The sequence below is a fragment of the Barbus barbus genome (genome assembly GCF_936440315.1).
Source record: "Barbus barbus genome assembly, chromosome: 49".
Taxonomy (NCBI): Eukaryota; Metazoa; Chordata; class Actinopteri; order Cypriniformes; family Cyprinidae; genus Barbus; species Barbus barbus.
This window is the reverse complement of record NC_136727.1, coordinates 2,901,423-2,924,739: the sequence shown is the minus strand read 5'-3', so window position 1 is coordinate 2,924,739 and position 23,317 is coordinate 2,901,423. Positions and strand designations below refer to the sequence as shown.

Here is a 23,317-nt window from a genome sequence, read left to right as displayed (position 1 = left end):
TTTACCGCAGGCCAGGATGAGTTCAGTGCAAGGATTAGTGGCCAGGCCGAGGCCGAGCAGCCACTGACCGCTGCACATCTTGGCAGACGGGCGGCTAGGTTGTGGGTAGGCATGCGTTCAGCTGGACTGGCACAAAGGAATCATGGGAAAGCAGCAGTTCATCCACTGCGAAAAGCTTTGTTCGCCAGGCTGACGGAAATATGCTGTATTTCCACTCTCATGCTTTGAATGTGGGTCAGTCTGTTGTGTTTAAGGTCCCTTTTATAATCTCAGGTTCGGTTCACTAGGTTAGATGCTTTAGTAACTTTGGGTGACGTCATCCAGGACTGAAACTTAAAAATTTTTATGAATGCATAGTTTTTCTCAAGATCATCTGTTAAAAAGTCTCCTCATGAACTTACTGGAAAAATATTGCACAAATTCCTTTAGTCACACATCTGGAAGCAAGATACATAAACCGAAGGTTAATCTGAGACCTCAGCTACTAAGAAGATTTCAAAGTCACTGTACTGATGTTTACCATGTAATCTATTATAGGAATAGTATATAATACTATATTAATATTAGTGCTGTCAAATGATTAATCACATCCAAAATAAACGTTTTTGTTTACATAATATATGTGTGTGTACCGTGTATATTTCTAATGACACTCACATACAGCATATATTTTGAAAACATTTACATGTATATATTTATACTCATTTAAATTGTCATATATGAATATATTTAATATATAAACGTAACATATTTCTTAAATATATATACATGCATGTGTGTGTATTTATATACGGTACACACACATGTATTATGTAAACAAAAACTTTTATTTTGGATGTGATTAATCACGATTAATTGTTTGACAGCACTAATTTATTTATTTATTGCCCTGTCTTTACTTTAAAGAAATATGTAAATAATAATGAAAATGTTGTATAATTATTATACACAGAAGTTTGATGTGAATTCTACTGGTTTTCCATTTAATTTTTGAATTTAAATTGGACCTGGTTTCAATCTCACAAACTAAATTTAAAGTGGCTATAATATTGTCGAATAGCCTATCTGCAATATGGTGATATTTTTTTGTGTGATCACTGTGAACTACAACATAAAAACACAACTTGATTCAGCATATTTTGCTGAGTGATCGTATGGTTAATCGAGGGAAAATCCTGACGCCCTGAATCACAGGACACCCCTACAGAGTTACTGTATTCATTAAGAACAAATAAGTCTCTAACGACTAAATTAATTGCATAATCTATTATTTTGCTCCCTCGACACGGCGCAGGCTGAAGTTAACAGGCTGATGGGGATGACTCGTTCCTCGAAGGGGATAATACGGGAAGCCAGCGGAATTAATTGTGTTTGATTAAGCGAGGTTTTCAATGGGACACGGCTCTTTTCGCATGACATAATTAGAGGTCATGGAGAATGGGTGGGAGGTGCTGGGCTGGATTTGAGGCCTGGCGCCAGTATTCTTCTCATCAGTGGAAGTGAAAAGGGTTTTTTGTCATCCTTTGTAAACATGGAGTGGCTGATGATTAGTAGGACAGTTGGAAATGAATCATTTAGAGACATTATAACCTATATGGGTTATTCTTCAATTAGGACACTGTATAACCTAGTATGCATTTAAAGGTAGTTGTTAATAAATGTATAATAGCTATGAAACTTTTATATTGTGAAGCTGGCAGGATTTATAATCATAATTTTCGTAACTATGAACAAAAGTTGTATTTGGTGGCTTATGTTTTAATTGTCTGGTTGGGGCAAGTTGTCACACATGCTTTATATGCAGTGCTATAATTCATTTTAATTCAAACTATTTATAAAAAATTTTGTTTTTAGTACAATCACAGTAGGGCAAATTTTTTGAATTTGAACATTTTGCTTGTTGTGCTCCTTAAATTTAGCTTAAAATAATTTAAATAGCCCATAATAGATTTTAAATACAGATGTGGTGAGGAAAATGGTGGTAGATTAAATTTCATATTTCCCATTCTGTGTGACAACATGCCCCAGCATTATCTTGATAAATATTCACTGGTGTAAAAAGTGTGAGCGGTCTCTTTTTTTACTCACACAAACGTATCTGAGTGAATCAATCAGTGCGTCTCTAATCTAGTTACAGATGATGCTAAAAACAGAATATATGCCACCCTGGTATACCTATAACAAGATTACATGTGAAATCATCCCAGAGAAGAGTTTTTTTCAGTATGTCTAGTATGCTGATAGACTGACCTAATTTTTTAGAAGCACCTGCAGTTTCTGTCAAAGTATGTATACACATAAGCTTAAGAATTTGGGTAATTTGCATTATAGGACGATATTCCTTATTCCTAATTCATTAAGACAAATTACTGCCACCTACTGGAGTCACTTTGAATCAATTGAAAATGATTCACTGTTTCGAATCAGTCCAAACTGCACACACTGGTGACGCCTGCTGGTCAAAACTGTGTAAATGCAACAAAAACTCAGGCAAACACACCTTTTTATGCCTAAAACACCTTATCTCATTGCTAATGTTTCATTGAAAGTGTGGTCAATGCAATTATGCAATGCAATATTGGGGGAAGTCGTGGCCTAATGGTTAGAGAGCTGGACTTGTAATCCAAAGGTTGCGGGTTCGAGTCTCGGGCCGGCAGGGATTGTAGGTGGGGGGAGTGAATGTCCAGCGCTGTCTCCACCCTCAATACCCTTGAGCAAGACACCGAACCCCCAACTGCTCCCCGGGCGCCGCAGCATAAATGGCTGCCCACTGCTCCGGGTGTGTGTTCACGGTGTGTGTGTGTGTGTGTGTGTGTGTGTGTGTTCACTGCTGTGTGTGTGTGCACGTTGGATGGGTTAAATGCAGAGCACGAATTCTGAGTATGGATCACCATACTTGGCTGTATGTCACTTCACTTCACTTAACAACAATCAGATACCCTTAAATGAGAAGTTTATGTATAATATGTTTTATATTTTATTTTATTTTATTAATGTACAACTTTATGTTTTATGGAGGCTAAACAGGCCTCTCTCTCTCTTCCTTCGGCTTGCTCTCTTTATCAAGGGTCTCCACAGCGGAGTGAGCCGCACAACTGGTTTGGCACACGTTTTACGCCGGATACCCTTCCTCTAGGCTAAACAGGCTTTAAAGAGAAAAACTTTTGCTTTTTATCACACAAATGCATCATTAAAAATGTCTACAAACTGAAACTAATTTGAGATCAGACAGCTAAAAAACACAGGCACTGAGTTATGAGTTCACAAAGATCATCGCCCCCCTAGCGGTGTCAGGACATAACAAAGTCTCCTTTACACTGGTTCAAAACAAATGATTCCCAAAGCTTTTTTGAAAGCGCCCATCACTAACAAAAACAATTAACTGTTGTACAATAATATAATATAATTATCATCTAGATGTGAAGACGACCTGCCGAAGTTCAAACCGAGCATCAGAATTTAAGTGACTTTGAACGTTGTTGGTGCCAGACGGGCTTCACGCACAACCATCTCTAGGATTTACAGAGAATGGTCCGAAAAAGAGAAAATATGTAATATTTAATATAAAAAATAATAATAATAATTAAAAACGCACATATAAACAAGTCTCGCTAAAATGAGAAACATAGAATAAATAGCATTAAAAGGTTTATTTTAAAAGTGCATTAATGGAATAGAGCAGCTTTCAACTGTGTTTGGACAGGGCAAATAATTGGCTAGTTTTCATTCTTTTTGGGAGGTTGTTTTGAGTAAGCTTTGGGTTGAAAAATGTTCTGGGACCTGGCAACCATGGCGGCCGTTCTGAGCTCATGAATTGATCAACAATCCAAGATGGCGCCGTGTGTTGTGTTGCCTGGACGTCATTCTGTGTTGTCTGTGCTTTTATTTGTATGTTTTATTAGCCCGAGCTATTCTCTTTGGACTTATGACTGCAAAGCTTTACTTCGCATTCGCGCAGTGATGGCAGATCTCACACAGAGTGGACAATGTTTTCCCCCGCAGGGGACTCGGACTAAAAATCGCCGGCGAAAGCGTGGCAGCCGGGCGGGGGTCGCAGTGAAAGCTAAAGCGGCGGCGCTGCTTAAGAAACACCAGATGGTTCAAAGACGCAGGGCTGCGAAGCTAGGAGTAAACTGTGGCAATCTGAGTTATATCGAATCGGCTGTGGTCTCCAGTGGAGCCTCTTCACTCCCGTTGGAGTCTGGTACAGTAAAAATGGCATTGGTTAATGCAAGATTACTTTCAAATAAGGCGTTTACTTTTATACATTCAAGCAAATTACAAACTCAACATTCATTGACAGCAGCAGTGACTTCAATTAGAAAGAAGACACATACAACATTGTCAGCAACAGGGAATAAATCAAGGTTCCTTACTGATCAGTTCATTTTCATTGCAGGTGTCCACCTTTGTATAAACATGTCCAGTTGAAGTTGGGCAGTCATATCCACTAGGCCAGTGGTTCTCAAACTTTGTACCACCTCAGAAAATATGTGTCTCTCCGTGTACCAACATAGTTGCGTAGTAGGCCTAAATATTCATATACAGCTCTGCAGAGTTAAAAAATTAGGCTGTTTTATTCCTAATAAGAATGTGTTGTTGTCAGCCGCTTATTGTGGCCTGATGGTTAGAGAGTCGGACTCGTAACCTAAAAAGGTTGTGGGTTCGAGTCTCAGGTCCGGCAGGGATTGTAGGTGAGGGGAGTGAATGTACAGCGCTCTCTCCACCTTCAATAACACGTCTGAGGTGAGACCCTTGAGCAAGGGCACCGAACCCCCAGCTGCTCGAGATGGTCCTCACTGCAGAACACAAGATCCAGGGGGTGTGGTTCGATCCAGATCCAACTCCTCCCACCTTACATATACCTAAACCTACCATCTCCACCCCCTGATCCCTAAACCTACCCGTCTCCACCCCCTACATGTGGCTCCAACCCCGCCCCCTGGATCTTTGTTCTGCAGTGAGGGGCTACTGAACTGCTTCCCGCGGCGCCGCAGCATAAATGGTTGCCCACTGCTCCGGGTGTGTGTTCACAGTGTGTGTGTGTGTGTGTGTGTGTGTTTACTGCTGTGTGTGTGTGTGTGTTCACTGCTGTGTGTGTGTGTGTGTGTGTTCACTGCTGTGTGTGTGTGTGTGTGTGTGTGTGTTCACTGCTGTGTGTGTGTGTGTGTTCACTGCTGTGTGTGTGTGTGTTCACTGCTGTGTGTGTGTGTGTGTTCACTGCTGTGTGTGTGTGTGTGTTCACTGCTGTGTGTGTGTGTGTGTTCACTGCTGTGTGTGTGTGTGTGTGTTCACTGCTGTGTGTGTGTGTTCACTGCTGTGTGTGTGTGTGTGTGTGTTCACTGCTGTGTGTGTGTGTTCACTGCTGTGTGTGTGTGTGTGTGTTCACTGCTGTGTGTTTGTATGTGTGTGTGTGTGTGTGTGTGTGTTCACTGCTGTGTGTGTGTGTGTGTGTTCACTGCTGTGTGTGTGTGTGTGTGTGTGTGTTCACTGCTGTGTGTGTGTGTGTGTGTTCACTGCTGTGTGTGTGTGTGTGTGTGTGTTCACTGCTGTGTGTGTGCACGTTGGATGGGTAAATGCAGAGCACAAATTCTGAGTATGGGTCACCATACTTGGCTGTATGTCACGTCACTTTCTTTTTTTCATTTATCTGCTTCTGGACTGTTAACAAATTTTGATATCACCAATGGTGTTCTAAAAAACCTCATTTTTGTTTTCCAGTCAAACTCTGTTGATGCCCTTATGACATTCTGTACATATAGTTTCCCAAGTCTCATCCTCAAACATGTCGTTAAGTTCAGACTCCCACTTTGCCTTTAAGTGTGTTATGTTGAATTAAGCATTGCTGTAAATGTACGACACATGTCTTTTATGTAATGGGTGTTGTTTCTTTATATCAATGAAGTACTGTTCCACATTAGTTGGAGCTCTTTTAAGTGTTTCCCTTTCCTTATGATTTGTAATAGAATTTCTTATTTGTAAGTTACGAAAGAAATCACTTGATAACACATTTTTGAGAATGAGTGCAATGTACTTCTATTAAATAACTGATCAATTATTAGAAGACTCTTGTCAGACCATCTTTTGAAAGTAGCATCCCACCTATCTGCTATGGACATAGCTCTTGATATGTTTGCCACTCCTATGTTTTTTTTTTTTTGGAGCTGTTGTCCAAACTCTCAGTTTGCTTAACCCAGATATAAAGGCTAATGCTGACAAGGCGTTTGTTTTAAATTACTTTTTTGTTTGTTTTTTTTTAAGAACATGATTTGGATTTTCTGTTTATATCTGAAACCTGGCTTAAAGGGTTAGTTCACCCAAAAATAAAAATTCTGTCATTAATTACTCACCCTCATGTCGTTCCAAACCCGGAAGACCTTCGTTCATCTTCGGGTCACAAATGATGTACATTGTGGGTCTTAATTTAGTTACATCAAGGGTCAAATCAAATATATATAACACAATAAAGTTAAAAGTTACACACTTTTGTGTGTGTGTGCTGTACAGGGTGTAAAGAATTGTTAATTAGTCTCTTTTTTTATATTTAAATATCGTATCGTGGACTTCATATCGCAATAATATCGTATTGTGAGATTTTGATTGTTACATCCCTATTTAAAAGCATATTAAAATAATTTACGTTAGTTAGAAACAATACTATTTAAAACGTTATTTTAAAATATGCTATATATTTTCACTTTTTTATATATTACATTTTAATGTTTTCTCTTTGATTTTTCCATCAGATCAAGAGTTGCATAATGTCATTGACAAAGTGGCCCAGTTTATCGCCCCACATGGACCCGAGTTTGAGAACACGACCGTGGAGGAGCAGAAGGAGAACCCCAGCTTCTATATTTCTGAATATTTCAGCTACTACAAATACAATCCAGCCATCGAGCAGCAGCAGCGTACGTGAATGAACCGCTGTAGAGCATAAGCATTTAATATTATTTATATCGTCTTGTAGTTTGTTTGAACATTTTGATAGATATCTAATCTAATTTATCTTTTTTTTATTACTGTTTAGGTTTAATTTATATTTATTTCAGTTTTAGACTTAGTTTTTAGTAATTTTGTTATTTTTTTGTAAACTTGGTGCTTAAACTTATTTCAGTTAGTGGTCAAGGCATTTTAAGTTTTATTTTATTTCAGCTTCAATTAACAAAAAATGGTTTTAGATTTAGTTTTAGGTAACGCTAATAACCCTGCTACTAACTCAGGGCTTGTGTGATGGAAATGAACAGCTAGATTTGCCTGTTTGACAGCTGTATTGTGTATGTATTCGTCTTTAGAGTCTTCTATCCATGATGTTTTCTCCAGTGAAAAAGTGGTCTTGTCTAGTCTGAATCAGGAGAGAAATCTGCACAGATCAAGCTCCGTTTATGAGAAAAACAGTCCAAAACATTTCTAAACAAATATATGGGTGGATAACAGGAGATGGACTTTTTCACTGGAGGAATTATGGACTCGTATTTTGGCCAGATGCAGCAGTATAAAGTTAAAACGCCTGGGTTTGTTTCTAACATGCAGCTTTTTGCTTCACAAGATATTAACTGATTACTTGTGGATCATTGTGATGTTTTTATCAGCTGTTTGGACTTCCCTCCACTGTTTTTTGCTGCATACATGATATCTAAACTTGTGCAGCTTGATTTGACTTCTGGTTACAAATACCTATATAAAATTACAACTGTAATTAATTTCTGTAATACATTTATAATTACACTGTTGACCCATCCCTTACACCTAAACCCACCCTTAAACTTACCCATACCACCAAACTTGTCCCTAACCTTACCCATATCCCACCTCAATAGCAGCAAAAGTGTTTTGTAATACAAAATGAACACAATAAGTACATTGTACTTATTTTTTGATGTGAGTACATAGTAGTTAAGGCCACCTAATATAAAGTGTGACCGCAGTTTTTCTTTGGGTTCAGCATGAGTGATTCCCTGAATGTTTCTCTCCGGGTAAAGAGGTCGCTGATGTTCCCGCGCCGATGACGATGCTCCCGCCGCCGCCGACCATGCCGTCTGTGGAGGAACTCATCCAGCAGAGCCAGTGGACCCTGCAGCAGCAAGAGCAACACCTGCTCAGCCTCAGACAGGTGTGTGCACAAAAGTTTTGACCCCCCTCAATGAAAAGTCTATGGGACTTTGCGTAGTTTTGATGGTGTCGATCAAAAAATATAGTGATATTGTGAAATACAACTCAAAAGATCTGTTTTCTGTTTAAGTATATTATGTTTGCTTGACAAAGCCGACATACTGATCTGCTATTTAAACTGCTGCTTCATCTTCTGAGACTAAATTTGGTAGGAAGCTAAAACCACCAAACTCTGGTCAGACCTTCAGACAGCTTTGACTTGGGTAGCTATGGCTTTAACTGTTCGGACTTATGTTTTTTTTTTTTTTTTTTAAGAGACCATCAAATCTATGCAAAGTCCCATAGACTTTCAGTGAGGGTGTCAAAACTTTTGAACAATAAGTAATACATGCAGTATTTAAGCTGTGTATCACTAGCAAAGCTTAATGACTGTCCCAGGACAACATGCTAAATCATACTAATAACGTATAAATAAATAATAAATCATATTAACGTTTTAAAACAAGTTAGCAATGTGTTAAATCAATCTAGCAAAATGTTAAAACATTAGCAACGTGTTAAATCATGTTAGCAATGTTTAAAGCATGCGAGCAACATGTTAAAACATGAAAAGCATGTTAGAATAATGTTAGCAATGTGTCTAGCATGCTAAATCATGTTAGGACATGCTAAAATGCTAAAATATGTTAGCACTCATTTATTCCTGTGATCAAACTGAATTTTCAGCATCATTAGTCCAGTCTTCAGTGTCACATGATCCTTCAGAAATTATTCTAATATACTGATTTGCTGCTTAAGAAACATTTCTGATTATTATCAGTGTTGAAAACAGTCGTGCTGCTCAATATTTTTGTGGAAACTGTGATGCATTTTTTTTCAGGATTCTTTGATGAACAGAAAGTTTGAAAGAACAGCATTTATTTAAAATAGAAATCATTATCAATGTCTTTACTGTCACTTTTGATCAATTTAATGAATCCTTGCAAATGAAAAAGTATTAATTTCTTACACAAAAAGTCCTACTGATCCAATAATTTTGAACATTGCTATATTCTGTTAAATAAATGTGTGTTTTGGGGTTTCAGGAGCAAGTGACGGCCGCCATCTCTCTGGCGATGGAGCAGCAGATGCAGAAGCTGCTGGTGGAGACGCAGATGGACATGAACGAGTTCGACAACCTGCTGCAGCCCATCATAGACACCTGCACCAAAGACGCCATATCGGTACGAGCCGGAAACCTGCCTCGCTCACGACCACTCCGTCTGATTCGTCTCAGATTAGTCATTTTCTGGTTATTTCTCTTTCTCAGGCTGCAAAGAACTGGATGTTCAGTAACGCCAAGACCCCGGCGCACTGCGAGCTGATAGCGTCGCATCTCAAAAACCGTATTACTGCAGATGGGGCATATTTCGAGCTCCGCCTGCATCTCATTTATCTGACCAATTACATCCTGCATCACTGGTGAGCTGCAGAGCTTTTATCTGATCTGTTATATCACATTATAATGCATTTGAATTAGTGCTGTCAAAATTAGCGTGTTAACGCAGGCGATTAATTTTGTCAGTTTAACGCATTAAAAATATTTAACGCAGACTGTTAAATACAATCACAACTGCTGCCTCTGTCTCTTTTTTTCTTGCTAATGTAGTCACAGAACGTCTTTATGAGCACATCAAACAGGAGACGTTTCAGACGCGTGCTCTTCACCTCAGTGTCAGGCGCGAGTCAAACGAGCGCAGAAAACGGTACTGTAGTCGGCGCGCGCTCTTAAGAAGTTACCGTATTTTTAATGTTAAATACAATTTTGTAATAAATAGTTTTTAATTTATTTAAATTTGTGCTTTAACTTTAAACTAAATAAAAATGAGAAATGTTGCCTTAAACTAACTGAAATAATATTTCAGTTAATGTTTGTTTAATTTAAGCTAACAAATGTTTTTACTTTTAATTAGTTTTAATTTGAGTTAATTATTAGGGGTGACTTTTAATTGATTTACTCAAGAAGTACTTAATCATAAATTTAAATAATGACACATTACATAATGTGGCGCATTGTTTTATTTTTCCAAGTTCTCATATATTTTTTATATTTTCTGTTTTAATTTTCATTTTAGGTTCCCATAATTTTCATTTGTGTTTTGTTGTTATTTTAAGTCTATTCAGTTTTTACTATTCGTTTCAGTTTTAATTGTAGTAATTTTACTCTTTGAACTAAATTAAAAAATATTGCTAAACTAACTTAAATAAAAAAAAAAAGTTTGAATAAATTAATTGATTTCAGTTAACGTAAAACAATTTAATAGTTTTAGTTGATGAGAACAACAACACTGGTTGGTAATTTAATTAAAAAAATTAATTTGATGCCTAATATTCACTTATTTAACATACAACCCGAATTCTGGAAATGTTGGGACGCTTTTTAAATTTAAATAAAATGAAAACTTTCAAATCACGAGCCAATATTTTATTCACAATAGAACAGAGAACGTAACAAATGATGCCTGCTGCAGGTATCTTACAGCTATCTTTTATATAAATCTCTAAGTCATTCAGGTAACACCGTTAGAATCACATTTTTTTACTTTTCTAGTGTATTCAACACTATCCAGCCTGCATTACTCAAGAATAAGTTAGAAAACGCTGGATTACACAAGAGTATGGTCAGTTGCTTAATGGACTACCTCTCAAATAGACCACAGTATGTAAGAATGCATAACTGTGTGTCCCAAGTAGTTACGTGCAGCACTGGTGTTCCTCAAGGAATGGTTTTAGCTCCGTTTTTATTTACTGTTTATACATCAGATTTTCAGTACAACTGTCATCTCCAGAAATTTTCTGATGAATCTGCAAATGTTGGCTGTATAAAAGATTATGATGAGAGTGAATATAGGGAGCTTTTAAAGAGTTTTGTGGACTGGTGTGAAACAAATGGTCTTAGGCTTAATGCTAGTAAGACCAAGGAAATTGTGGTTGATTTTAGTAGATATCCTCATAAAGTGGTCCCTGTGAATATACAAGAGTCAGAAATTGAGATTTTCACATCATATAAGTACCTGGGTGTATATTTGAATAACAAGCTTGATTGGTCTATCAATACAGTACAGGTTTATAAGAAGGGTCAGAGTCGCATTCATTTATTAAGGCGATTGATATCCTTTGGTGTATGTCAGGTATTGTTGAATACCTTTTATGAATCTGTGGTATCATCTGTGATCTTGTATGCTGTCACCTGCTGGGGAGGGGGTTTGTTAGAGAAGGAGAAGAACAAACTCAATAAGCTGATAAAAAAGGCAGGTTCTGTGGTGGGTTGTGTGTTGCCCACTATTGATGTGATAGCACAGGATAGAATGACTGATAAATTGGTCAGTATAATTAAATGAGTTTGTCATCCTCTTCATGAAACAGTTCAACCTGTGTGAGTACTTTTAGCTCAAGATTAATTCAGCCCCGGTGTTATAGAGAATTATGTAAAAAGTATTTTTTACCAACATCTATTAGATTATATAATCAATGTCATATTAGATGACTGATGTAGAATTTTAAATTGTATAACATGGTGTAGAGCGTACTGTGATGCTCGAAACAAGGGGGCTGCATGAAATACAGTATTGTGCAGTATCTTTTTTTTTCTCTTATTAAGTTATTGTGTGGTGAGCTTGCTGTGAAGTGAATTTCCCCTTGGGATTAATAAAGTTAATCAAAATCAAATCAAAGGTCTAGAAAAGTTGGCACGGGGGCAAAAAAGGGCTGAAAAAGCAGCTGGGGGAACATCTAGCAACTAATTAAGTTAATTGACATCAGGTCTGTAACATGATTAGCTATAAAAGGGATGTCTTAGAGTGGCAGAGTCTATGAGAAGAAAGATGGGCAGAGGCTCTCCAATCTGTAAAAGATTGTGGAATACTTTAAAAACAATGTTCCTCCACGTCAAATTGCAAAGGCTTGGCAAATCTCATCACCTACAGTGCATAACATCAAAAGATTCAGAGAGCAGGGCTCCAAATTGTGTGCGTTTTGGTCGCATATGCTCCCGAAATGTAGTCTGTGTGACCCCAAAATATATTTGGGAGCATTTGTGCGAGTGCAAATAATTGCTGTGGTGCAACCTGTCTTCGTTTCTCTGCAAAACGTTCGTGACGTTCTATCCAACGTTACATATCCCATTAAAGGGATCATATGATGCTATTTTTAAGATCATTATTTTATGTATTGGATGTAACAGAATATGCTGACATGCTTTAATGTTCAAAAAACATTATTTTATTACGCCTCTCTCAAACGCGTTGTTTTCTACAAAGACCCTCCTTCCGACAAGTGCAGTCTGCTCTGATTGACCAGCTGACCCAGTTCATTGTGATTGGCCGAACGCCACAAGCTTTCAAAGTAAATATAAAGACAGTTAATAATGTCATTAGTTTACCATCAGTTCAAGCTTGAAAGGTGAACAGAGTCACGTGACAGACAGAGTATACTGCTGTGACAGATACAGTGGATGATGCACGTATTTGCAGTACATATCTCTCTCTCTCTCACACACACACACACACAAACTACTGCTTATGTCTCGCTTGCAAAGTTAGTTGCGATCGATCAGCTTCGTCATCTGCATTTTCAGGATATGATAACTGAACTGGCGACAATATGAACTGTCTGAACGGTTGCACAGGACAAACACGTCAGTGTTGTTTCAGCTCCACTCGACCAGTCAGTATGAAACTGCACATGTGAACGTAAGAACGACGCATTACTCTATACTGCGCAAAACTCTACGTTTACAGTCAATAGCAAATACTTAAATAATACTAACAGTCGCTGATTCAGAAGCGCCAGATTGTCATAGCAAAGTCAGAATTGACCCTGTTTTGTGCACAGCCGGCCTTCCTAGGTTCACGAAACTGTCGTCTATAAAATGCGTTGCACAAATTCGAACATTAGGGTTGTGCTGTTCTCTTGTAAATAATCTTAACCATGATTCCTAACTTCATCTACTTTCGGAAGGCCAAATAAAGTGCTTTTACGTTCGCACAGAAAAACACACAGCGTCAGAAAAACAACCCCCCCCCCCCCCACTGCTGTGTGTGTACACTTGGATGGGTTAAATGCAGAGCACAAATTCAGAGTATGGGTCACCATGCTTGGCCACACACCCTATCCCTTTCCCTTAATAGTCGGTTAACCGTTAGTCGACCAGAAGAAGCTTGGTCGACCAAAATTGTATTAGTCAAAATATCTAATGCTAAACTAAAGAAATCCACGCTGTTCAAGTATCTGTCTGCAGGATAGATGGAGGCGCCAGTGCGCTCACTTGCTCTTAAAATACTGGTCATTTTTGGTCATACAGATAAGATTAATACATCTTTCAAATCTGTAAAGATTTGTGTGCACTCACAATAAAAACAAATTGTGCTTTTGTAAAATAATGAAAGCAAACAGGATGCGCTTTCTGCTGTTTCGGTCTGTGAACTCGAGTGCATATCTTTGCCTTAGTCATTAAAAATATTTCTATAGCGTTAAATGTCTAATTTCAGATGAATCAATTCAAATGGAGAACAAATATTCTCAGAATATGTAATCCGTATGAAACCTGCATATAGGTGCATCCAGTGCTGTGGAGATCATCTCTCATCTCTTAAACTGAGAACAAAAAAAGCACTAGTTTATCAAATTATTAAAATGTTAATGAAGTCTCCTTACTGTTTTTCCCTGACACATTCATAATCATTATTTCTGCTGGTGCGCTGTGGCAAGCTTTATGCGTGTGCTTGAGCACTTATTAGGCTATGGAGGCAATTAAAGACTCATGTAATGATTTAAATGGTTTATTAATAAACGTGCGATTAGTCGACTAATGCTTAAAATGAACAGCTTCTAGTCGACCAGAAAAATCCGTAGTCGAGGACAGCCCTAATTATTAGAAATAACGAGTTTTTATTATAATCACTTCTCATATGGGGAAAGTGGAACGGCCCGTTTTAGTTGTTTTTTTGCAACTGCAAGTTTGTTTTATGGTGTTTTATTGATCAAACCCTTGATTTTTCTCCACAGTCAGAGGAAAAATCAGAGGGATCTTTTGGCGGCTTTACAGAAGGTCGTGGTTCCCATTTACTGCACCAGTTTCGTGGATGTAGAGGAAGACAAGCAGCAGAAAATCACCCGCGTAAGATCATCCATCCCCATTTCTTTCCATTTGCAGCTTCAATATGGTGTTAATTTGACTTCTAGCAGAGAATTGAGTTGTTGCTCTTTATGTTTTCAGCTGCTGCTGCTCTGGGAGAAGAACGGCTACTTTGACGACGTCACCATTCAGCAGCTTCAGAGTCCGGCTCTGGGTCTGGGACAGTATCAGGTGCAGCTTGTGCTGTCAGTGCTTGTTTTCTGGTTAAATCTGGAGGATGTGTTTCTCATCCCTTCTCTGTTGTGTCTGGTCCAGGCGTCGCTCATCACGGAGTACGCGCCGGTGGTGCAGCCCGTCCAGATGGCCTTCCAGCAGCAGATCCAGGTGCTGAAGACACAACACGAGGAGTTCGTGAGCAATCTGAAGCAGCAGCAGACAGCAGCGGTAGCAGCAGCCGCCGTAGGTCACGGTTGGCCTTTGACCTCTCAGCCAGGTAAAAACATTATAATATAATATATATATTTTTTTAAATAATATGACTTATGCTTTAATAAGCTATTCAAGTTTTTAATTATTTTAATGTAATTGTTTTCATATAATGTATAAATTTTAATTTAAAAATAAATGTTAATTTAATCATTTTAATGCTTTTATTCAGCGAGGAAGCATTAAATTGATTGAAAGTGACAGTAAAAGCCATTTATAATGTTACAAAAGATTTCTACTTAAATTAAATGTTGTGCTTTCGAACTTTCTATTTATCTGTGAATCCTGAAAAATAAAATGTATCACGGTTTCCACAAAAATATGAGCAGCACAACTGTTTTCAACGTTGATAATAATCAGAAATGTCTCTTGAGCAGTAAATCAGCATATTAGACTGATTACTGAAGGATCATGTGACACTGAAGTTTTTTTATATATTTGTGTATATGTGTTTACATGTATATGTGTATATATGTGTGTGTATGTATGTGTGTGTATATACATACATATACATACATACATATACATTTTAACTGATCAGACTCAACCCGGCAGCTTCGTCTGACATGCCCTCCTCTAAACAGGGCTGGTTCGATCCGCAGCACAACATGCCGTCGTGGATCACGCAACAACCCGTGAGTTAAAAAACACTTTAAAACCTTACAGATCTTACATTTATTTGTAGCTGTTTTAATACTAACTCAGTAACTGATGACATGAAATCTGGATTACATATTCAGATTCCAAATTTTAGGTATTTGTGATTAGTGTATATACTATGTTTTAAAATTCTTATAATCGGATTAATGTTACTGTGTTATTGCTTACATTTTAATGTCAGTAAATTGTTCATAATCGATTTTTCCTTAATGTTTTTCAGATTTTTCTTAATTTTTCATTTTAAAACATTATCCACTTTTATTATTGTATTAGTTAGAAATAGTTATTTTTGCTGTGAAACAGCTTTTAAACCCTCTGTAGTTTCTTCTCAAAGCCGCTGTGTGTAATACACTTCATGTTGTTGATAAGAAATGCATTTTCTTTCTCTTGGTATTTTTATATCAATATAGAGCAAGATTATCCTATTCAAATCAATGTGATAAATGAATTGGTTCAGTAGAATTAGGTCAAGTAAAAGTAATCAAAAAAGTAGTTTAATTGTTACTAATTACAGTTTTCATAATCAGTAACAGATTACAATTTATTTTCCAAATAAAAATCAAAAAGACACGTATTAGTTATTTTTTTGGATTATTTTCAGATTTGTCTATGACCATTTTAAAAATGTTTATCCGCCTCCAGCCACCATTCGACCCGACTCAAGCCCCACCCCCCTGCCCGCCTTGGAACAGCCACGAGGGCATGTGGAACGAGCAGCGGGACCCCAACTGGAGCAGGCAGTTCGAGCCGCCGCCGTGGGGCCAGAGGGAGCCTCCCTTCCGCATGCAGCATCCGCCGCCGTTCAACCAGCCGCCACCGCCACACAACTTGCACTTCACGCAGGACGAGTTTCCTCTGCAGCATCACTTCGAACGACCGGCGTATTTGCCGTACCAACTCGACTACCCGCAAGGAGACTTCCCTGGAGGTGAAACTACTAAAAGTTAAAAATTACAAAAAAATGTCAAAAATGACTTTGATTTCATGAAAAATATACACAGCAAGTACTTGTTTGATATATATATTTTTTCTGTATTTCTACAAATTTTTTATTTTTTCCATCCTGAATTGCCTGTTTTATGTTTGAAAGAAATTAAGATGGCAATAAATATTAATGTTAGTGTATTTTATCATTAGTGTAATTTTGCTGTTCTGAAAAATGAAATATTCTTATTTTGCAGTAGTTATTTTAAAGGGCACCTATTATGCAAAATCCACTATTACATGATGTTTGGACTAGGGCTGCAACTAGGGCTGGGTAAAAAATATCGATTCTCCGATTTTAATCGATCTTCAGTTTAACGCAATGATATCGATTCGGGAAATCCCCGAATCGATTCTTAATGCGTGTGCTTGAATGAATATGAATATTCACCTCTCGTCCTGAAGGTGTCACCATCTTTCGAATTGCTCCACTAAAAAAAAACAACTGTGTGCACCCTATTATTAATGTAGATGTGTATTTCAGTAATAAACTTAAGTAGGAGAGTTTCAGTTACCAGCATTTATATCAAAATATGCAAATCCCATGTCTGCAAAACTAACATTTTAAATGAAATATTGATAGCTAATCGAATCGAAATCGAATCGAAACCATAAAAATAAGAATCGAATCGCAGAATTGGTCACAATACCCAGCCCTAGCTGCAACTAACGATTATTTTGCTGATCGATTAGTTGGACGATTATTTTTTTCAATTAATTGATTCATCTTATGAAAAGAAGCCCAATTTTATTTTTTTAAATTTTATTGACAAAAAACACTTATTAATTCTGTCCAATGTCCTTCAAACAAATGTGTCAACTGAATGCTATGAAAACAGTGCTTAACGATTTATTACACCACCTGTCATAATAAAGAGAAAACACAAATATTTTGGGAATCTGTCAAAAAAAAAAAAAGTAATCTGTTATTGTCATTTATTGGGTAAATAATGAACTAAGTAGGCTAGTATTTATTCACAATAACAAAAATGTCCTCCTATGCCTTTCATAACAGCGTGCACACAAAGTACTTTTTGACTATAATTGGTTATCTGGAAAAAAAAAAAACACTATAAAGTGCTTGACTGTTTTTTTTTCTTCCTTTTTTTTCATAGATAACAGCAATAATTCTATTATAACACTAGAAATAGCCAACTACTGTTACTAAAGAGCTTACGCATATTGGAGGACTAACACGGTGAGAAAAGGCTATAAATGATCCTCCACCTGCAGCATCCTCACATGATAGCCTAGTAGCCGGGACAGCTGCTTCATGTTCACAGACGTGACGTAATGATGCAGTGCCATGCTCGAATTTCCCATGAAAACCTACCCGTACCACTCAAATTAGAAACCATTATTATAAGCTAACCGTTGTGAATCGGGCTAAAGTAAGGTGATAGTTTTGAACACTGGCTGGTTATGTACTTGCTCAAATATTGATTTCGGGTCATTTTTAACACACAGAAGTTACGGACTGCAGCTTTAAGACAGTTTTGAAACTTTAAAAAAATTCGAAAAATAAATAGAATGTAAAAAAATAAACATTTATTTAGGATATTAGTGGAGTTTCTATTGAACAGTTTTGAGTAGCATGCTGAAATTTTAGATTTGGCATAAGTAGGACTTAAATTCCCAGGTTACTCCTTGCTTTATGTTATGCATAATATATTGTTCTTCTCACCAGAGATCGGTCCGCCTCCTCATGACCACCCAAACCAGAGGATTCCTTCCCCTGGGATATCTGATCCTCCTCCGTCGGGTGGGAACCAGCATCCTGATTTCAGCCCACCTCCTCATGAATTTAACGGTCAGTCGCCACACAAACAGCGGCAGACCCCGTCTCACGTCAGTTACAACGACCCCAGCCTGGTGCCCGACGTGCCCTACTTCGACCTTCCTGCCGGACTCATGATGCCGCTTGTGAAGGTGATTTCACATTTGACGTCATCTGGGAAAGTAGATGTTGGTTTTTATTAGTCTTGTTTTAAATGTGAATCTTTCTGTTTGATAACAGCTTGAAGATCATGAATTTAAGCGTCTGGACCCCATGAGAATCCGTCTGCTGCCCCCAGAGCCTCCCAGTGACCGTCTGCTGGCCGCGGTGGAGGCGTTTTACAGCCCACCGTCCCACGACAGACCCAGAGACAGGTGAACACCAGTGTGACTGCTCTGGGTTTCTAGTTTTGTTGGCTGTTTTTATTTAATACTTCAGTTGTAATGATTAAAATGATTGTTTTTACAGTGAGGGTTGGGAACAGAACGGTCTGTGCGAGTTCTTCCGGGCCAAAATGAGAGCGAGGCGGAAAAAGGAACAGGACAAACGCAACAGGTGGGGAATAAATAAACTGTTGCAATGCATTCATTAGTTGAAATAAAACTGAAATAAAATCCAAATATTAAAAAACGACTAAAAACAAGAACTAAAATGAAAGATAAATAATATTAGTACTTTAGTATACAAAAATTACTTAAACTGAAATAAAATAAAAAAATATAAATATAAAACCTAAATAAATAATACAATAAAAAAAGACAAAACTTTTATGAAAACTACAATTAAAATGAAAGCAGAACATAACACCTAATTCATTAATAAATAATAGTAAACTAAAAGATTAGAACTAAAACTGAAATAAAAATAAATATGCTAAATATAAATAAAAACCTCAAAATACAACGAAAATTAGAAAAACTTTAAAATTAAAATGAAAGCTGAAAAAAACAAATATAGTTTATATAAATATATATACACAAACTAATTTGAAATACTATAATACTATAGTAAAATTAGTCAAACTAAAACTGACATAAAAATATTTTTTAAAAATGTAAAATAAAAACGGTATATAAATATACAAACTAATAAAAATTATAACTTAAAATGATGATAATGACAAATTATATAATTTATTATAATATTAATAATAAATTATTCAAACTAAAATTTCAATGAATGATGATGAAAATAAAATGTAATATATTTCTTAACGTTTAAATACTATAATGGTATACTAAAATTACTAAAACGAGTGTAAACACATTGATAAAGTATAAACATTGACTAACAAAACTGACTATAAAAAAGCCTAATAAAATGACAAATCACAACATTAGTAAAACTTAAACTAAAATTAAAATGAAAACTGAAAATATAAAACTAAAAGCTAATTCAAAATATTATAAAACTGTATTATAGTGTACTACTAATACTAAAATAACACTGGAATTCAGATGCGACTAAACAAAAGTGATTCCCATCGTTTCCTCATTGGTAGTATTTCATGTAAGGTTTTTTTTTTGGCAGCACCCAAGGGAGACCCTCGCGCAGTCCGTCGCACAGCAGAGGACGATCCACGTCACGCTCCAGCTCTAGGTCTTCCAAATCCTCTCGCTCCAGATCCCGATCCAGATCCCGCTCTCGTTCTCGCTCCAGATCTTGCTCCAGGTATCCCCAAAAAATTCCTGCTTTGACATTTAAACCATTTTTTTCCCCCAGCCTTTGGAAATTGTTGAACACATTTTTGACTTTCTCCCGTAGGAGCAGGAGTCACTCCAGATCCAAGTCCCGAAGTCGCTCCCGCTCCAGATCTCGCTCCAAGTCACGATCTCCAGACAAGCGTCGTCACGCTGCAAAATCACGCAGTCCGACGCCACCGTAAGTCTATCTGTTTTTGTTACACAAATCCAGTTTGCATTTGAAAAGCAGATTTTTGCTTTGTAATCTGTATCTGCGTTTTCACAAGGGTTTATTTGGTAGTTATTACTATCAGGATTTCATTTATTTTTGTCCTTTTATGCATGTAATTTTACGTAGTTGTTATATTCACAATACAATTAAATAAATCCATTTATTGAATTATTTACCTATATTTTTCTTTGTTTTTAATTATTTGTAAAATGAATAATGAAAAACAATATTAATACAAAAAGTGATATTGCAACATTTTTATTTAGTGAAATTTCAAACAAAGATATTGAAATAAAATATCAGTAAAAAATTACCTTTTTTTTTCACTCGTTAGGGGCCCTGAAATTGAAATCTAACCCCATCCCACGAAATCACATTACAAAGTCTGTTATTGCATTTTTGGTCTCAAATATTCTCCACATTTATTTTGACCTTTTATAAGTTAAATATTGTGTCTAAAACAAAATTAAAAAAGAATGGTAAAAAATGCATCCCATCCAGATTGCAATGTTTATGTATTTATTATTGTTTTTTTTGGTCCGTTTTTTTCTCCACATTTGCTTCGTAAATCAAATTTTGTGACTAAAGCTAAATTTGTTGAATGCGCTGCAGGATTGAACAATTTAAAAAAATATATGATTAGTGGTTTAATTATTGCTGTCATATCTGACAAAAATAATATTTATTTAAATGAAAAAAAGCATAAAAACGAATGCAGATTTTGCCTGATAATGATAATTTCACCAAATAAATGTAAGTAAATTGATCCAATCCAAATTGCGATTTAACATGACATACGGCCTCTCCGCAGCTCCACGTCTGGTTTGGGTTCAGCCCCTGCTGCGTTACCAACCGAGCTCAGGCTGGGCAAAGAAAACAAGGGCCATCAGATGCTCATGAAGATGGGTAAGTGATCAATGAACACCACATGAGCCGATCTCCCCGTTGATCCAGCAATAATTCTCTCACTGTTCATCCTGCAGGCTGGAGCGGATCAGGAGGTCTTGGTGCTAAAGAACAGGGCATTCAAGACCCCATCAAAGTAGGACATGTCCGGGGCAAGTGGGACTATAAAGGAGTGGGAGTCCCGCTGGACGAGAAAAAGGTGTTTGTGTGTGTAAAATAGGGACCTTGATGTTAGCAGACGCCTGTTTGGCAAGACAATAATCACTAATATTGATGCTAATACTTAGGATTAGGGGTTTATTCAAACTATTAACCCTAAGATTAATGTGTTTTTTTAATCTTTTTCGTCCTCAGTAAGCAGAGACCCACAGGATCCTTCCAGCACAGAGTGATCACCCATCACACGTGGTCTGTATTTTTACTGTAGATGTCATAATGCTGTTTTTCACATTTGTTTGGACATGTTATCTTGCCCTTGGTTTCTTTTTGTAGTGAAATGGATTCAAGCATCATATTGTAACTCACAGAGGTGTCGGTGTCATTGCAAGTGTTTCTTTTGATTGATTAATCTGAGACTCTGTACAAGCAAAATAAAGATGTTTTAAAAAGGGCACAGTGTTTATGTAAACATTTTATTTATGCATGAATGATTGAAGTAAAGCACGATGAACAGATACTGAAAAATGGAAAACAATCCTCATTTAAAGTAAAGTAAAGTCGTGACGTATTGTCAAGTATGGTGACCCATACTCGAAATTGGTGCTCTGCGTTTAACCCATCCAACGTGCACACACACAGCAGTGAGTAGTGAACAAATGCACACACACACACACCGTGAACACACACCCGGAGCAGTGGGCAGCCATGCTGCAGCGCCCAGGGAGCAGTTGGGGGTTCGGTGCCTTGCTCAAGGGCACCTCAGTCGTGGTATTGAGGGTGGAGAGAGCGCTGGACATTCACTCCCCCCACCTACAATCCCTGCCGGCCGGGGACTCGAACCCGCAACCTTTCGATTACGAGTCCGACTCTCTAACCATTAGGCCACGATTTTCATTCCTCGTCAAATTTTTACCTCTTTAGTATCCTCTAGTGTGGTGTATCTGTAATCAGCAGGTCCCAGTGACTCGATCACTGATGTGTAGTGACATCTGGTCGATGAATGCTTTAGTGAAGGCCAACTGCTGCCACATGTCCTTGAGTGCGAAAACGGCAGGACTGTACGCCTGTTAACATGGAAGATAATGAGCTGATTCAACTCGTAAGAAAAGGATTTCCTCAGTGACTGAAATGTTCTGATTCTTTATAATAACCACTTGAGATATTCATGTTTTCTAGGTTCAGGGTTATTCAGACGTAAAGCGTGTAGTTCATATTGTGTACTCACTCTCCATGGTTTCATTGCTGACTGTGTGACTGGCTATTGGGGTGGGGTCCACATACGTCATGCCCAGTGATGGACCAACGACATCCATGCATGGAACAATTGACAACATAAATGGGTGGATCTCACAAAAACATGTCCAGGTCTTTCCAGGTTTTTTGCATTACAGTAATGGGAGTTTGGAGCAAAATGTGCTTAAATGTCATGAAAGGAGTGTCAAAATACAAAAAAACTAATAAATATGAAATATGATTTGGACGTGTTCTTGTCCCAAATACATTTTTCGCAGAACAAATACGAAAGACCTAAACCTAAACAATAACCCTGAGGGACGCCCCAGAGAAATGGAGTTAGAAATATGATCTACACATGTTCTTGACAGGTATTTTGAGGTTCACCCAAATACATTTCTCTCAGAACAAGAACAAAGTGGTCCTAAATTATAACCCTGAGGTACACCCCAAAAAAATAGAATCTGGCAGGCCTGAAGTATCATATAATATAAACCTACTAGAAGACCATGTGCAAGTTGTGTCCATATGCCTGAGTCTGTATTGCAACTTACTTCACTATCAGAACTGGGGCCGTGTGTTTCCGTTGCATCGGACGAGCTAGACCTCACGGAAGAGTCTTGAGTGGCAGCTGGTTGATGATGATTGTGATAAAGTACGGTCATCATTGTCGTCACCATACTGGAATTTTTTTTCACCCCCCGGCTCTTAATGCATTGTTTTTCCTTCTGGAGCATGACTGAGCATTTGAACCTTCTGTAATAGTTGCATATGAGTCCCTCAGTTGTCCTCAGTGTGAAAAGATGGACCTCAAAATCATACAGTCATTGTTGGAAAGGGTGCAAATACACAAAAATGCTGGAAAACCAAAGAATTTGTGGGACCTGTAGGATTTTTATGAAGAATAGCAGGCAAACAAGGGACTCATGAACAACTATCACTAAAAAAAAACAAAAAGCTGTGGATCATTC

General features: G+C 37.5%; 1 protein-coding gene across 1 annotated transcript; it reads left to right on the top strand.

The window, feature by feature from the left end:
* The first annotated feature begins 3,747 nt into the window (after positions 1-3,747).
* On the top strand, positions 3,748-21,566 carry LOC306867675 (calcium homeostasis endoplasmic reticulum protein-like). The gene is made up of 18 exons (XM_079413491.1): positions 3,748-4,204; positions 6,747-6,911; positions 7,983-8,113; positions 9,198-9,335; positions 9,422-9,573; positions 14,158-14,269; positions 14,369-14,458; positions 14,543-14,720; positions 15,269-15,348; positions 16,016-16,301; positions 18,045-18,286; positions 18,375-18,508; positions 18,603-18,689; positions 19,665-19,805; positions 19,899-20,015; positions 20,860-20,954; positions 21,032-21,153; positions 21,309-21,566. The coding sequence occupies exons 1-18, from the start codon at positions 3,832-3,834 to the stop codon at positions 21,309-21,311; spliced, it is 2,646 nt and encodes an 881-aa protein (XP_079269617.1). The 5' UTR covers positions 3,748-3,831; the 3' UTR covers positions 21,312-21,566.
* Positions 21,567-23,317: the final 1,751 nt, after the last annotated feature.

Excerpts from the sequence above, each read along its gene's own strand:
- LOC306867675 (XM_079413491.1), top strand. The coding sequence starts at position 3,832 with ATGGCGCCGTGTGTTGTGTTGCCTGGACGTCATTCTGTGTTGTCTGTG. Across the intron at positions 8,114-9,197 it reads ACCTGCTCAGCCTCAGACAG|GAGCAAGTGACGGCCGCCAT; the intron begins GTGTGTGCACAA and ends TTGGGGTTTCAG. Across the intron at positions 20,016-20,859 it reads TCACGCAGTCCGACGCCACC|CTCCACGTCTGGTTTGGGTT; the intron begins GTAAGTCTATCT and ends GCCTCTCCGCAG.